General features: G+C 40.9%; 1 protein-coding gene across 1 annotated transcript in view; it reads left to right on the forward strand.

The window, feature by feature from the left end:
- Positions 1-1,544: 1,544 nt before the first annotated feature.
- Positions 1,545-18,009, forward strand: part of RET (ret proto-oncogene) — an 88,067-nt gene continuing 71,602 nt past the window's right edge. The window contains exon 1 of the mRNA XM_068950583.1: positions 1,545-1,609. Within this exon, the coding sequence (XP_068806684.1) occupies positions 1,564-1,609 (46 nt within the window). The 5' untranslated portion in view covers positions 1,545-1,563. The remainder of the gene's footprint in view (positions 1,610-18,009) is intronic.

Here is an 18,009-nt window from a genome sequence, read left to right on the forward strand (position 1 = left end):
AGTCCTGATGCCCAGATCTCCCAAACAGCATCACGGTGACGAGGCAACATCAGCTTGGGGTGAAGAAAGTATTCTTTTCAGCAGGTCGAAATGACCTGTAAACGTAACTCCCCACTGATAGTGGGAGGAGAGGTGCAACGAAAGGTTTTCCTTTGGCCGAAAGCTGTAGGGAGGGTGGGGCTCGGGGCGGCAGCGTGCTGCGGGGCTTGTGCCGCCCCGAGGAGCTCGCTCCGGGCCTCGCCGGGGCTGGGGCCGGTGGCGGGGCGAGGCAGGGCTGCGCGGGCGCGGAGCGGGGCTTGGCCGAGCCGGCCCTGCTGGCGGGGACGCGGACGGTGGAGCAGCTGCTGGGAGCGCGGGGGCCGCGCAGGGGAGCGGAGCCCGGGCCGGCGCCGCGGGCGGCCGCGGCCGTGCCGGACGGCGGCAGGTCCAGCCGCGGCTCACGGCACTGAGCCCCGAATGCTTTGGGCGGTGTTTGTTGGCAGCAGCTTTTTCGGACCGCTTTCCTCAGCGAGGCGGACCTGTTGTTAAAGAGTATTTTTGTTCTCCCCTTTGCTTGCGGTTTAAAAGTGGTGTTTCGCTCCTCAGCGCGATGCCTTGCATTCCGGGTTACTTTGGTGCCTTGCCAGGTAGAGATCATCTCTTACAGCATTCTCCTACCATCAAGCAAAAATTGTCTCCTCTCCTAAGGATTAATTATTCAACATGTTTAATGTGTTGGGGGGGGGCACTCGGGGGCATCCTAGCGCCGCAGCGCCTGTCCCTGCTTTGTCTCGCACCTGGAGCGTTTGTGCTGCTCGTGTGTCTTCCTCCTCCTCCTCCTCCCGCTCCGCGCCCGCCGGGCACACCTCTCTGCCTTCCCGGCCCGTCTCCGCACGCGGCTAACTCCGGTGCGGAGGCAGGGGGGAGGACGCGGGAGGTGCGCACCGGGAGGCATCACCCGCGGTTCCCCGCTCCGCAGCCCCCGGCCCGGCGCCCCCTCACCTCGCCCGCCGCCGCCGGCCCGCGGGATGCTCGGGGCGGCGCTGCCGCAGCCCCCGCCGCCGCCGCGCCCCCTCCTTCCCTCCCTCGCTCCCTCCGGGCGGGGCGGCAAGGGACCGGCAGCGCGGACCGGCGGCCCCTCCGCGCTGCGCCGAGCCGAGCCGCGCCGCGCCGCGCAGCCCCGCCCCGTCCCGCCCCGGCCGGGGGAGGGACTGGGGCCGGCCCAGGGCCGGGCGGTGCCGCCGCCCCGGGCAGCACGCTCGGGGCTTGACGCCAGGCGCGGCCGCACCGGAGCGGCGCTTCCCCTTTGATTTGGGTTTCTTCCTGCAGAGTCCGCGGGGCGCAGGCAGCCCCAAGAGCAGCGCGCTCTCGCCCGGCCCAAGGCAGCCGGTGTCGGGGCCGGGAGGTGGCCCAGCCCGGTCGCCCCGGCGCGGCGCTCCGCGGCAGCTCCCCGGCCATGGGCCGGCCCGCCTGAGGAGCCGCAGGACACGGCCGAGGAGAGCGGGGCACACGGCGGCGGGAGCCGGCCTGCGGGAGCCGGCGGGGCGCGCCCGGCGCCGGCCCGGCAGCGCGGAGCGGGGGACGATGCCCGTCGCGGGGCGGACGGCGGGGCTGCTCCTGCTGTGCGGAGGTAAGCGCCGCCGGGCCAGCCCCGCAGCCTGCTGCGGGGCACGTTATCGGTGCCGCGGCGGCTGGTCAGGATCGGAAGATCTCTTCCGAAATATAAACATGGTATAAATAACCCCAATACTTTTTCTTTGCTTTTCAAGCTCTAAAGCTAAGTTAGAACAGATGTGAATTTCCTTGTTCTTTAAATTTATGAGGTGAAAGAGAATAATTTTTAAGCGTGTTCCTATTTTAAGTTTCTAAAAGATTATTCCCTCTCTGCTGTGTTCCCCTCCCCCCCCCCCGAGCTTTTTGTGTCATCAAATTAAATTTGGCTTAGATTGATGAATGAAAATGACCAAAAGATGAAAAGTTATTGGATCGTAAGTTAGACGATGCTATCCACAGATGTCAAGTTTCTAAAGCAAACAGAAAATCCATTATATCTCTTTCTCTTCCATATGGCTATGTTTGCCAACACATTTCTGATGTTTACATGAATAAATCAAAGTTGTTGTTCGCTAGAGAACGTAGCGCAACTCTACATATTCACCAAAATGCATTTATGAAGAAAAGTGAGCCCCAAAACAGCCTAGTAAGTAGACTGCTGGTTGATGTAAGAGTGAAGTGCAATATTAATTCAGTACTTGTGATTCTCTGTAAAATGTGCAACAACTTGCTCCTCATTATCACTGCAGATTACTTGTAGTAGGTCGCACCATCTTACGCTACTGTCAGTAGCTCAGAAAGATTCTAAAACCTCTGTTTTTACTTCATTTTTTCTTTACTATGTTAAAGTACTTTAAGTTGCTCTTATTCCTTTTGTCCGTAATACATTACTGTTAGGGCCTTCAGATCCTCATAAAAACTTGCTAGTACCCAAACCTAGGGTGTCTGGGGAAAAAATATGTGGAATCTAGTAAGTCATTAAAATAAACAAATAGAGAGGGTTATATCACACACCAGTTCATTGTCAGGAAGAATTAGCCATACTTGTATTACTAATGGATGATCTTTCATATCTACTTTACTTTTACCTTTGTATTTATGGCAAATCTATTTTCTTTAATATTTTTGGCAGAATTAGTAGAAATCTGATTTAGCTAAGCTCTTCAATTTGAGGGGTATGTTTGTTTTAGCCAAAACGGGTCACATGCATCTGCTTGAAAATGGTCTTCTGTGATTTCAGTTTAAGCTGGACAGGTAAACTTGCTACTGTTCATTTGGTGATGGACCAGAATATAGTATGTATTCAACATAACTGATGTGCTGAGCTGCTTTCTTCTACAGTTCTTTTTTTCCCCCCTCAATTCTTCCCTTTCAGTGGGACTGTTACTTGATTTTACTTTCACTTGTATAACTGCCTGATATGAATTGTACTCTGAAAGTTCGAGTTGGGGGGAGAGAGAGACAACCCACTTCTCTCCGTTTCTCTTCCCCATTTTATCTGTTTTCTTCTTTGAGTATCAACCCTAAGCAGCTGGGAAAAGTTATGTGAAATCAGTATATTTATTATTAAATATGGCCATAAATTGTTAACTCCTGGATTTGTCCATAGCTTGGAAAGGGATGTTGTAGGAGTTAATTTATCTGAGTATGATAGGCTACCAGCTAGGACTTGTATACCATTTATTTATACTTATAATTGCAGATATTAATTTTGTTTGCCCAAGTTTTGACTGGTGAGGCTTAATATTTGATGCTCTTTAATTTTTACTGAAATTATGGGGAAGAAAAGTTATACACACAAAAGATCACACTTTAAGGTAATTGCATTCATAGTTATTTCAAGAAGTCTAGCATGTTAGCAATGTCGTATGGGTGTCTATTGCTGGAGAGAAGCGCTGTTTCACGTCGTTTAGATGTGTGACGCTAGTTCCTATTTATGTAATATAATCTGAGTTGACAACAGGGGTTAAGATGAATCGTTATGTCTTGGAGGTATTGACAAAATCCCTAAGTGCATGGAGTTCCCCTTTAGAAACTGAACTGTCTCCCATGTGATGGTATGAGTCTCCGGCGGGGGGAGGAACACAGTGAAACTTTAGTGGACTCCATCCCAGAAGGGAAAGCTAAAGATCCTGCAGCGGTAGCTCTGTCGTGCTCTCACTGGGGGGTATGAAGAAATCTCTCACCCATGCAAAACCTTGTCGTGCAGGGTTCCCACCTCCCACCGCACTCGGTTCCTGTTAGTACGTCTTTGGTTTATCTGACCGTGGGAATTTTTTGAAAGCCTAACATTGCAGTAGTTCTTAAAACACATCCTCATGATTAAACTGAAGATTTCTCTAACTTGGACGAGATTGGTAAAATACAATCTGGTGAGCATGCTGTTAGTTGAAAGGGTTAGATCTGGTTCTGTTTTGGCCAGTTTCAAAAAGCACACTGGACCGTTTGTTCTGAAACACGACGGCTGGACCCTTGCTGCTTTTGCATCATAAGCAATGCATAAGTCTCCTGCAGGCAATGATATTAGCATGTGACTACCCAGAAATAAAGAAAATAAAAGGAATGTTTTTCCTCAAGTTAGGACTTCTGTGTCTTTCAGCATCAGTTAAAAGAAATGGAGATATTTATTTATGGAGTGTAGACCTGTGTTTTTCAAAAGCTTACATGTTTTCAGTTGTAGGGCTTCAGGGTGTTTATTTGCACAATGCACTGCGTGGCTGTTCTGCACCAGAGTTTTCGTTCATTTCTGAAAGCTCATATTGATGTGAGAAAAGGACCTTGTTCAGTTAAGTACAGAAAAGAGTGGCTGTAGGACTGTAGTGACTTAGTAGGATGGCGTTGTCTGGAAAGTAATTTTTATTATTAAAGGAAATACTTTCTAAGTGGTAAAGTATTGTCAATGAGTAAAATAATTTATAAGAATTGCAGTGTATGCGTAACTTGTAAAAGTGGAAGGAAAATATGCTTCTATATGGAAATAACTTTAACAAAAATGCTCTTATATATAAGCCATTTCAAATATTTTGTTATTTTATTGACTGTGATATGAAAAAGTGATGAATGCGTTTGTTTTCGTATTCATTTAGGCACTGTACTGGATCAGTTCTTACAGTGCAGTTTCCTGCTGCTGGGGTTATTGCTAATATTCTATTTTGACTGATTTCAACTTAGAAGTAGTTCAGGCTCAACTCGTGCATTCAGAGCAAGGACAGACTTTAGAAAACCAACTGTGCAACTGTGACATTCTTCTCCCCAAAGTTTCTATATTTTGTGTATATTTGTATTTCATCATAGGAAAAGGTGTTTTCCATAGGAGAAACACCTGTATGATTCTTTCTAAAAAGGTTACCGGGGCATTAACATCTTTAGAGCAAAACAGTGCTAATCAGATCAGGTGATCGAGTGCAGGCCATTGAGTTGAGTCGAGGATCAGGCTAAAGAGGGATATAAATTTGTCTGTGTGCCTGTCATTTTGGCAGTGATCTGGTCAGACAATATGTGATTTCTATTTTAATTTGTTTAAATTGTAACCCTGACTGTAGGCCAAGAGAAAATGGAATCTGTGGAGAGAAAAAAAACTGTGAGGCACTTCATTAAGTCAAGTCTTGCATGTCTTATTTGGGGAGGGTATGGAAATCATGAGAAAATTTCAAACCCCACCTTTCTTATTAGGAAAAAGAGGATTAATAGGACACTGACTCTTTCGTACTCTGTTATTTTTATCTGCCTCTAGGCACAGCAACTACAGCAACTACCCCGGCTCTTTCATGGACACCAAAGAACCCACTAGTGGTCTTAGTGCTTCCCCTTGCTAAAGTCACCAGCTTCTGCGAATATGGACTGGGAAATCGATGCTCCACCTGTGCAGAATTGGTTGCAGGGTTAATCCCAGCATTCCTGCTAATTTCAGGGGAAGCTGGCTGGGCCCCCTGTGTCCTCTAGCCTTAGTGTCTGTCCCTACTCTCTTCCTGTTCCCAGCTCCTTCGCCTTCCAGTTCTTCTGCAAATCAGCTTCTGCACTGAAGTTCATAAACTGCAGTCTTTTCCATTTCATAACGAAATTATGTGACTGTTGGGGGGAGGGGTTGGTTTGTTTATTTTTAAACAGCAACAATATGCTAATAGGATCCATATTTTGTGTTATGTTCAATTACCTTTCTTTCCCACTTTTTGGTGGTTTTTTTCTTTTTTTCCCATAGCTTCTTGAAACATTAACACAAGCAGTCAGTTCATATGACGGTGTTGGTTCAGCACCTGCATTCTTAGATGTGCATTCAGTAGCAAGGCAGCATTCAGTTTTCCTTCTGTTTATCATATTATAGTCTGTTAAATTCTTCTTGTTACTGAAACAATAGACACAGTGAGGAAACTTGTACATTGTTTACTCTCTGTTTCTCCCTCTCTCTCCCACTTTGGCCCCTGAAGGAGGGAAAAGACTTGTTTGTTCAGTGATGCGTTTGCATTCTTGGCACCTGCGCTCCGGTTGGTAAGGAGACAGGTGCTAGTTCTAGTTTTTTTAGGGTTTGAACTGAGGTAGCTGGTTTTGGAGAAACCAAATAGTCAGTAACCCTCTCCACAGTACCTCATTTGGCAACTTAACTGTGTTGTGCATGCAGTGTATTTAAGGGGCGTGTATTAATGGACAAAAATAACCTGTAAGTAAGAATTTGTAATTCCCACTTCTCATGGGCCTACTGTCTCCACCATGATGTGAACTAGCAAATACAGACATGTTATGGGTTGGAAAAAATCCATGATGTAGGAGCTCAGTGTTTCCCAGAGCCTTTTTGTGTAAAGGCCATTTAGAGTCTGTCCACAGTGAACAGCAGGTTTGCTCTATTCATATGTTGGCATCCTTCGATTTTCTGGCACCAGAACTGAGAGTGATACCAACTGGTGATTGACTGCAATTGTCTCTGGATTTTAAATGTAACAAATTGTCCGACGTTGCTTTTTGGGTGCAAGCATTTATATTAGTAATATCGCAATACCTATTTTGACATAGACAGTGATTCCCTGAAGTGAGCAAGGTGTATGTTAAGAGCGCACTGTTTTAAGAGCGCACTGTTTTAAGACTGAGGCACATTCATGGTGCAGTGTTGGGAACTGTTCCTAGCTCCTTTTGCTTTCTTTATTCAAAGTAAACTTTTCTAACAGTTGTTGTTTGTTTTCCAGATAAACTTCTTTAGATAAAAGTCATTACAGTATGAGATGGATGGATCTGAGGTTTGCATATTAGATTGGGTAGACCAGTATTCAGGTTTAGTTAACAGCTGTGCTACAGAGTTGTTGGCTGACTCATTCTGTCTTAAATCTCTCTCCTGTAGAGTACTACTATTAGTAGTAATAATCTCCTTTGCATGTCATATGTAATGTTGGTTGTATATAACATAACCCTGTGGCAAAGTGGGGGAAAAACGTACTGAAAAACTTTACAGAATTTCTAGGGTGCACCACATGCATCAAGAAAAAAACAGAGCATCAGAGAAGCTCTAGGTAGCTGTAGAATAAAATCTGTTAGGAGGCTTTGTACAATGAGATTTTGTCCCTCGTCAGCGAGATCTGTTTGCTGCTTCTGCAACAGTGCAGAGAATTCACTGCGTTGAGAGCCTTTTGACAAGTTCTCACATAGAGAAGGTTGCCAATTAATAATGTTATTAAGAAAGCTTTTGTTAATGAAAATAAGTCAGGTGAGGCATGAATAGCCGGATGGTTATTGCTCTTTTTAGAACTCAGTTTTTTAAAAGGACCTTGAAGGTATCTAGAACCATCTTATTCTTCAGATGTTTTATCTTTTTTCCCCACATGAAGAGAACACAAAACTATTTTTCCTAATGATCATTTCAAAATAATAGTTGAGTAGTTTCAGATTTCTGGATCTTGAAATGGGACCATAAGTATACCAGATGCCCTTTTTACCTGAAAGAGATGCTATGTAAATCTACTGAAATGAAAATGATCAGCAGCACTTGAAAGCTTAAGGGGAGATTGCAGTGATCCCAATCAAAAAAGGGAATTAGAAACTTTACTGAGATAATAGTGCCAGAAATGTTGTTTGACTGAATTACTTTAGGAATCTGGCAAACTAAATCAGGTGATTGTAAAAAGAAAATGGATATATTATGCCTAATGGTTGTCTAATGGCTTTTCAGTGCATGTATTTAGAAAACTAATTAAACATTATATTTAACTGATATAACAAAGTTGCTTGTGTTGCTGTAATGGGTGGTTTTTTTAGTGTCCATTATGGGTTTCTTCTAAGCGAGACAAATTTCACTCAGATAATAGAATTAAATCTAGTTTTGTTCCTAATTCATAGATGCCAAGTTGCTGGTTTTCTTGTATGGACTTTTCCATTAGCTGTTCTATTTGTGTGTGAAATGGCAAAATTCAGCTTGACATTAGGAGATCAGAATTTCACATATCTCTGAAGCCTCTTAAAGACTAGTTTCACCACTGAATTAAAACAGGCATCTGAGAGGCAATCTCATAAATGTGTACAAGTATCTGAAGGGGGAGCGTCAAGAGGATGAGGCCAGCCTGTTCTCCGTGGTGCCCAGCAACAGGACAAGAGGCAAGAGGTAGAAACTGAACCACAGGAAGTTCCATCTGAACCTGAGAAAAAACTTCTTCACTGTGAGGGTGACAGAGCATTGGAACAGGTTGCCCAGAGAGGTAGTGGAGTCTCCTTCCCTGGAGATATTCAAAACCCGTCTGGATGTGATCCTGGGCAATATGCTCTAGAGGACCCTGCTTGAGCAGGGAGGTTGGCCTAGATGATCTCCAGAGGTCCCTTCCAACCTAAACGATTCTGTGTGATTCTGTGTGTGATCCTTTAGTCCTACAAGTGCTGTCTTGGAGATGAGACTTAAAATTCACTGTGGCTTAAAGACACGGAGATGTTTCTGTATTCTTCTAAATAATAGATGCATAATTTCAGGTGACTCTTTATTCATTTCTATATCAAGAGCTGAGACTTTCTGATAGGTTCCTAAAAATGGTGCCTTTGACTTTCCCAAAGTTCCCTTTTGCCAGCTCCCATGGACTTCCTTGAGAGTATGCTTCCATGTTGATTGACTTCTGGGGTTTTTTGTATTGATTGGTGGCCTTCCATATCATGTCATCTAGAAGTAGACATCAAAGAGCCTTTCTATGCAAGGAGAAATGAGAACGTGGACTGTATGAATGGTTTACAAAATGTCGGTGAGAATGGCTTTGATTCTCTACATTTTCACACGGTTTTTCTCTTCCCCTCCCCCTGCATTCCTCCAGAGTTACTTTTGAGGCTGAAATCAGCTCTCTGTATTGCTGCTCTGTGTTTGGGAAGAAGATGCTGACCACTGACATTCCTGCTGTTCTGCACAGAAGGAAAAAAAAGAATTTGGTTTAATACAAATGAAACGTGAAGTCAAAGAAAAGCTACAATCAAAGAAAAGCGTACTGAAATTTAGTCCATATCATTCATCTATGCATATCGAAAGAGCAGAACTTGTTTGAAATGAATTATGTATGTTTGGCTGGGAATACCCAGTATAGAATGATTAATACATACATTATGACAGTAAGTTGTCTCAAAGTAGGAAGAGATTTGAAATGTGTGTGTGCTCTAGGGCTGTAATCAAGCTTTCTTTTACGAAGAATAAAAACAGACACTGGCAAATTGAATGAAAATATTTCTAAATTGCTATTGCTTTGTGGTCTGCAAGGCTATAAGATAGAAGGGCTCTGTTCATGAAATCTAAATACTGGGGAGGAGAAAGGAGAGAGTGCAAAAAAACATTCATCAGGAAAAGGCTTACAATTTTCATTGATTTTACTAGGAAAAGAAGGAGAAGTTAATTTTCCAGAACAAATTTTAAAAAAAAATTAAAATTGGTACTAGGGAAACGAAAGTGGATTTGGGTAGAGGATATTGTCTCTCTTGATTTTTCAGTGTAGATTTGGACTGTGATAACTGAGAATTTTTGACAGCATTTTTGGAAAAAAATACGATGCTTATTTTTCTCATATACATATGTGTGTGTGTGTGCATGTGTATGAATTCTTCTTTTGTACCTCTGGTCTTAAGAACATTATTTTATGAAGGAATTAATAATTGAGCCTTTGCGCATTTCTAAAGTATTAGGCCAAGTCTCAGCAAGGCATTTAAACATATGCTTAGGCTTGTCCTACTCTAGAATAGCAATAGGGTTATATGCTTTGAATGGAAAGGGACTGCTGAATCAAAGCGCTGCAAAGAAGTGCACTGACATTCCCAAAGTTAAAGCTGTTGCAGGGCATTTGGGTGGCAAACTGCCATACCTTACCCTTTGCTGCAGGTTCAAAGAACCCTTTTCCTGCTGTGTATCTATACTTGCAACTGTCATGGCTCCCAAATGCAGGCTTTCCTGTCATATGAGTAACACATTGCCATTAAATGTAACATCTCCAACTTTCTTTGCTGATGTTTCTCTGCCCCCAGAATAGAAAGATTCAGCTGTTTTGAAAGCAGTGCTTATTATTGCTCAGGAGCATAGATTAGGTTAGCTTGCACTGAGTCCATCTTGCCTTGTTAGTTTACAGTACATAGGTTAGTATATTTAGAGCTAATTTGGATATCTTTGTCCTGCATTGTCATCTGTAAGGGAGACACAACACTCCTGGCCACTTTCTCAAACCTTGCTAAGGTTTGAGTACATACTTGAGAAACCTTTCACTGACAGCACGAACGAAGATCTATAAACTCATTGTTGTCTGCTTTACTGGGTAGCCGCCTTCTTAATGGTGTAGCTGACTTCCTTAAGTTAGACTAGGTAAGGTCCACCCCCAAACCTCTGTATAAGCCTGTTGGTTTTTTGAACTGAAAACATTTGGCAACGGCTTGTGGTGCTCCACTATTTTGGATCACTTGTGCTGCTTTTGAACTGTGGCTTATGTGACGTGTGCCATGTTTAATTTTGATACCATGTCTTTGGAAATAAATACAGAAACAAATATGAAGGAAATAGGATTGTCTGGTACCGCTTTTGAGCAATTCAGGTTAGAGGCTTTCTGTAGTTGAGCCTGTGGATGTTGCTAAAATAAAACTGAGGAAGATATTTCTGTAGAATGACTCATCTCAATCTCAATTATAAAAAAAAGTAATAGGAATGTTTAAATTTTGATTCTGAACATATAAGTTTTAAAGTAATGAGGGTGAGAACAATATGGTTCTAATATAAATTTTATTGCACGCTTCAATTTAGCGTTGCTGATATGCTCCAAACGAGAAAGTATTATAAACGGTTTTTATTGCTTTGCTAAACTTTTACCTTTTTGAAGATCAGAAGAGTTGTCCTAAATTGCTTTGTTAGGGATAGTCAGACAGTTGTAACATACATTTTCCACATTCTATTATATTAAAAAAAGAAAAGAAAAAAAAGGTAATTTAAAATTCAGTTTCTGTCAATTCAACAACAAGCAGGATGATCTCAAGAGGCTGTGACAGAGGCCCTGTAAAACCTATGTAAAAAACCAAGAATACTTAAAAAAAAAAAAATTATCATTTTCTTATCCCATTTGGGGCATTCAAGCCAGCCTGTTGCTTTTGGGGAAACGGTCTTTATTTAACTCTTGCTCTTCTTAAAGTTTAGTTTAATATAATTTGAAATGAAAACTGGATCAATTGTGAACTCTAAGTATCAGGGCAATAAATGCTTAAAGTAAGTAAGAGTAGAAAGCCCTAGGTTTTTATTTTTTTTTATTTTATTTTTTTAATCAGACTGCCACAGATTCTGTTGGATTTCTACAATTTTGTAATTTATTACAGCCTTGTCTCTTGGCATCATGCAATTAGGTGACAATTTTGTTTTACTTTGAGAAGTTCTGGCTTTTGTCGCTGCACAGGAAGTCTTGGCATCATGACATAGCATATCAAAGTACCTGAAAACTGGAAAGCAAATTAGAAGAGCCTATACAAGTTCATGCTTTAGACTTTCATGATTGCCCATGACATGACTTCTGTGACACATTAAGGGAAAGGCATGTTATATAAGTGTTTAAGTTTTTAATTCCATACTCAACTGAGCTTGAATATAGTAGTTATAATCTATAAGAGTGACGTGGAGATTGTGGCTCTTATTTTATAAAATGTGTTGCTAAAAATCCCTATGACAAAAGATTTGTTTTTCTAATTTCCTTGTTAATCCTTGGCTGATGATGATGATGCAAGAATTACTTCATGGTGTCCATCTGGCACAGTGTCTTATCTCTTGACTATGACCAGCAGTCTCCAGTTTTGAATGGTGCAGTCTAGTTAGCCCTCATACTTCTTGCAGTGCAAAGGATAAAGAAGTTTAGGAAATACCATTTTTGAAGAAAGGTTGAAATAATTGGAGACACTTATTCACAGAGGCAAAGCAGCTGAGGAAATACTGGATACAAGATTTCAAATTTATGAAGAAATATGACAGAAGAGGAATTGACTAATGGCAAAATAAGACACAAGGAATTTAAATTGTAGCAAGGAAGATTCAGGAAGCATTTTGGTAATGGAGTTACAGGAATCAGTTGTCTGCAGTCACTATAGGATGCCCATCGCTGGGAGTATTTTGGGAAGAGGTGAGACAGCAGTCTCTGGTGGTTGGTTAGGTATTGTCAGTCCTACCTTGGGTAAGGTATATGACCTCTTGAGGAAAGTTTTGACTTCATCTTTTGATAATTTTGTGTTTAGAGTTTAAGAGGTAGGGCAAATATAATCTGTGTATGTCTGGTGAAGTAATGCCTGGTGTTTAATTAATCAGAGCTCTTTTAGAGATCATGATAACTGGGGTCTGTGCTCAATGCAATCTGAGAGTTGATACTGAAATACATATATTGTTAATCATCAACAGCTGAATAGACAGGAGCTAGATGCCTTTGATGTCAAACTCTAGAGTTTCTGGTTTTCAGAATACCCCTTGGGATATATTTGATATGTGGTGGTCTTTCTTTTTAAAAATCAAGTTCTAATATGCTAATTGTTCTCAAATCCCAGTAAATGAGCAGAGGACCTCACACTGGTACTGAGCATTTCCATCTAGTGTTCTGAAAATCTGTTATTACTGGGATATGTAAAACTGATAAAGGCTGGAGTCTATATGCACGTGGCCTGACCTTGTTGTGCAGAAGAGCAGAGGGAGCTCTACTTTCTTCAAACTGCAAGAGCAGCGCATTGAAATAACTACTACTTGTTGAAGTCCTAGTAGACACAGGCTTTGGAGATCCATTTTCTTAAGAGTTAGAAACTGGATTTATGGTTTGGTAGGCAGTTTTTATGCTTAAATGAGGATTTAATGATAGCTCAAAGGCCATGGAAAAACAGAGTTGGCATTATAAATGTGCTGTCAGTGTTTTCCATCCTGAATGCTACACTGCAGTTTGCCAGGACTGTTTATCTGTCTTTGACTTCTGCTGAGAACTCTTCCGTAATTTTCCCTTTTAACAATGCAGTGCTTTGCTAGTTTTAAATTTCTGAGGAACTGCAATTTGTATTTCAAGTTTCCTTGAAGAGGCTTCCTGCAAGCTTCCTTGTTGATTCTGTTTCATAGTTAATATGTTTCACTGCAACAGTACATTCATTGTAATCCATAGCATTTTCAAATTGACTGTTCAATTTTAAATGATCTTAATTTAAGATGGGGTTTTGGGCATCAGCTACTTAACTGCTTTCGTTGGCAGTAGTGGTCTCGTGGAAAGAATTGATAAGATCTTTTACAAGTAATACTATGAGGACAAAATGGTGCAATCCTATATTTTCATCCAATTTCCCATTCTGAGAAAGTTTTCATTTACCCCATTGATGTGCCAGCATGGAATAACAATACATCCCATCCCATTTTGAATGTTGGATAGAAGCAGGAAATCAGTGTGAAGAAGAACAGATTATTATCGCTCCTTTCCAAGGACTGAATTCAATCCTAGTTAGTTTTAATTTAAAGCAGAATTGTTACCTCATCACCGTTTCTGGCATTAGAAGGACAGAAACCGAAAATGTGTGGAACTGCCATTGAATATGAAAGTGCACCAGGCTAGGTGATTAGGTTTCCAACTGTTCCGATAAAGAGTACAGGCACCATCACAGCATGATGATTTTTAGTCTGGGAATTTTTTTTTTTTTCAATCTAGCTTTTGAATAGCTTGTGAGTACCATTGTTCTACAACGGAAAGAAAACGTTGAGCTGTAACTGCTTTTTCATTAATTAAAAAGATAGGGATGGGGATTATTCGTACAGATTTGACTTGGAGAAACTGCAAAACACCTCATCTCTCCCTTCTCAGGGTAGACACTTCCTCTTAATGACTTTCGTTGCAACTACCTTCAGTTTTCACTAGACAGTAGATGCTGATAGTATCTACACAACATGGAACATGTAGCCTAAATAGTAACAAAGCTGAAGATATTTTTCTAAAATCTGCCTGTACCTTTGTTTGTTAGAAGCCCATACATAATTTCGTTTGACCAAAACCCCCATATATAGTGCTGCTTAGGAAGAGTGAATTTTAAAAAGTTGTCAATGAGACAAGAATTACTAATTAATTCAGGTAGTACACTTCAGCTTCTGCGTTTATCCTGTGTTTGGGGAAATTCTTGCAAAGTTAATCTTAAAGTGTATGTTTTTTTCCTGTTGCTAATGTCAGATCCACTCAAGCAGGAAAACCAGATCCTGTGTGTAGGGGAAATCTCCCATTTTCCTCTCAATGCACAAAGTAATGTCAAAAGCAGAGAGGGCCAAGATTTTCATATAATGGTACATCAGTGCATTTAATGGGTTTATAGTCTTTATCATTATCATCATCAATTAATGAAGACTTTTTTTTCTCTTCTAGATGTCAGTTACCCTGCACATGGCAAAATAATTGAGACAAGAATGAAATTGTCATTGTTATTAATAATAGTGGAGATCTTTGTTTTGTTTTTTATGATACTATATTTGCTTTGGGAGAGCATGTTCATTGAGGCTGTGGCATTCCTTCTGCTGTGGTAACTTTTCCCAACAGTAATTGAGTGAAAACCAAATTTAGTGACAACCTCCAGAATTTGCAAATTACTTTGGAATGAAAGCTGTGAAAGGGAGAGATTGTCCCGTTTATCTCAACAAGGCAATAACATTAAGTCATAACAAGTCATTTAAATGTGGTCATTGTCAACTCTGTTGTTGCTGATCGTTTTAGCAGAGTTGTCTAGATAAACGATTTGCCCATTTGGGTTTTGCGGGAAACAAATGGGCAGTGAAGAGGGAGGGCATAGTGATCTCTGCTAGAGTTAGGTGGATATTTAACTGGGTATTCGAATCCTTGAAAAAGAGTCACTAGCAATCTTACTAATGGATTAAATGAAGGAAATTTTGCACAGACTGTTTCAAATATCTTTGGTGGTTTTTAAGTAACAAGATGTTCTCAGGCTCGCTCTCTCTTGCTCTCTCATATATGAAGTGGAAGGCTGCAAACTGACATAAAATGAGCATGCTAAAAATTAAATTCAGGGAGGGGTTCTGCTAGTTGTATCTTGCTAAATAGTGTCACTGTTACTTTGAAAGTGCTGGAGGAGAATCAGTTATATTTTAAGGTGTTACACACTTGTAGAAATCCGGGTTTCTCACTGCAGCATTGAGAGCCAGCTTGTACAACTGCGTGCAAGTTTCTTGTTCTGTTTTACCGTGTGGTGGTGATACTTAAATTACGATTCAGATCGAGATTATGATACATGATCGAGAGATGTCAGTGGTGTCTGTATTGTGCCCTTGGCAGCTGAATATCCTGGGAAAATACATTGTTTTGATCGCTCGTTCATCAGCTGTGAGTTTCATGCTACTGATGATCCATTAGCCCTAGTAAAGAACCATGAAGCCATATTAAACAACTTTCAGTAGTGTTTGCAATTAAAAAGTTTGTTGAATGTGCATATTGGTCTGAAAGAGAGAATGAGAACTGATGGAGTGATGTAAAATGTTGGGAACCCCTGCTGTAGGTGGTATTTTTCCAGAGAAAAATTTTTGCTAATCATTTTTTGAATACTGTAGGTCATTAAAATACTGTCATCTTATAAAAGAAGTTAAAAGAAATAGACAGACAGAAACACACAGACACACACACATACCCTTCTTTGTTGTACGTGAAGAAACTTAGTGTTTGTATTTAATAGTGCAAGATACTTACCAGGACAAATAAACCTTTCAGCAAAAAAGGTCAGAACAAACAAAAACTTCTAATTGGCAAATGACTTCAAGGGCACTTGTTTGCTGCCATTATTTAGGCACACAGAACAGACTTTCAAGTAACTTGAAGAAGAAATAGTGGAGCATCTTCATTATAGGAGACTTAAAAATGTTTAAAATAAATTTAGAATCAAATTTTCTTTAATAAAGGTTTGTCTAGTATATCTGCAGCTGCCAGATTATTTGGTTTGTTTAAATTAGGAAGCTGTAAGGTAAGGATTAATCTGATTAATTTCTAGGGTAAGCATTTCATCTTTGTACATTCAGCTCCGTCGGATCTGGTCCAGGGCAGTTTTGGGCACTGCTGTCACTTTTTTTTTATGTCATATTTTAGTAATTGTTGATTAACACCTACTCCTGTCAGTAAAGCAGGACACGTTTGCCTAGTGAGAAAGGGGTGGGAAAAGAAGTGTCAGTTTCTCCTATTGTCACATCTCCCAGAAGGTTGAGTTATTAAACCTTGCTTTCCTCAAACTCAGTATGCCAAATGACTGAGGCTGTTTTAGTATGACTTCTGTTTTTATAGTTAACTGAGCTTTGAAATTGTCTCCTAAATCATCTTTGCCAATAGCCTTAACTACCCTTTTGCTGGTAGTCAGAGATTATTCTACAGTAAGTTAAATGGTAACTCATCTTCTTTTGTGATGACAGGAAACATGGAGGGATGTAAAAGATAATGGCTAATTCAAAGCAGATCGCTCCACTCTGCTTCTGGAAATCCATCAATCCTGTTCAAACACAGATCTGAAATTTTGCAACAAACTTTGAAGGCTCTTTCCCTTTCACTGCTTCAATAAATTGTTATCTGGGGGAGGAGGATGCAGATGCCCTTGAATTATGATGCCTTTCATTACCAGGGGGTGAATTGCATGTTCTGTCTGGCACTCAGAAGCCAGAAGGATTTAACCACTGTGCTTTTTCTGCTAAAAGAAGGTGAAGGGGGGATATAAAACTAGTAAGTGATGTGGTATTAAGGAAAGGTCTTTATTGTTCCTTTTACTTTGGCGGAAACAAAGACCTGAAAATACACCATTTAAAAGGGCACTCATGCAAAGACAAGCCATCTCAGCTGTAAGGCCAGGCCGTGTAGCGAGGCGACAGGGGCAGGTGGAACAGCAGGTGAATTGATCCTTGAGTAAACACCTATGTTTGCTTATTTTTAAAGACAGCTGCTGTAAAAGAACAAGGAAAATCTAATGTAGTAATGAGCCATATCCCGTATCCTCTTTCCTTGTTCATCATTTGGGGTTACTTCTGATATGCAGAAGCAAAGCCTAGTTGTTTTGCTTGACAGCTCGACTGTCGTTATCAGCTTCGGAGAAATGACGTTATTTACTGTGCTGTGGGGGTGGGATGAACAAAACAGTCCTGCTAAGTTTGGACTCTGTCTAGATCAAGAGCATTATCCCTTGATTTCCAAAGTTCTTCTGGTGCAATATGTCTTACAAGACCTAGAGTGAAGCACAGTAAAATTCAGGATCAGATTGGGAAAAGACTGGTCTGAGATGGAGCAACCCACTGTCAAAACACTCCTAAAAACCTTAGAAAATTCTGTGTCCAAGACAAAATTTATAAAGAGCCACCTCTTATAAAAAGAGGCTTAAGCAGCTCTGTTTGAAGACAGATGCAAAGACCAGATTCTTCTATTATATCCATTCAGTCTTTGAGTACAGAACTAATTTACTTAGGCAGCATTTAAGACAGTCACGAACACTATTTAAAAAAAAAAAAAAGTCTGAAGTAGATTGTTTCTGTCGGGCCATGATTATAATTACTCACAACTCCTTATATGTATCATCTACTGTGGACCGTTTTTAATTTCCTGAGAATAATGCAACTTAAGATATCTTTTTTCATCAGGCTATTTGATTTATTAGAAAACTGATAGATCCATGTATCAAAAACTCTATTAGTGATTGGTCTGTATTGTTCCTCCTGTGAAAAAGTGGGAAACATGGTAGCTTGTGTGTGTGTTAAAATGTGAATAAGCATTTTAACATGCTATACGTCTCCCTGTAACCGGTTCTGTCAAAGGTAAATGAAGCAAATATTCAAATATTCGCGTTCCTCCACAATCATTCTACAAACAGAATAGAAGAGCTGCTTTATTGAAGTGATACATTTCTGTGTCTTCCTATGCTACCACACGTAGAAGAGATTTTTTGAAAAAGGAGTGAAAAAACATGAACGAACTAAGCAGGTTCACAGTGAAAATCATTATCACAATATAACTACGTTGTTTTGTGAATGCTATATGGCAAATA

The sequence above is a fragment of the Struthio camelus genome, chromosome 7 (genome assembly GCF_040807025.1).
Source record: "Struthio camelus isolate bStrCam1 chromosome 7, bStrCam1.hap1, whole genome shotgun sequence".
In the NCBI taxonomy this organism is placed as follows: Eukaryota; Metazoa; Chordata; class Aves; order Struthioniformes; family Struthionidae; genus Struthio; species Struthio camelus.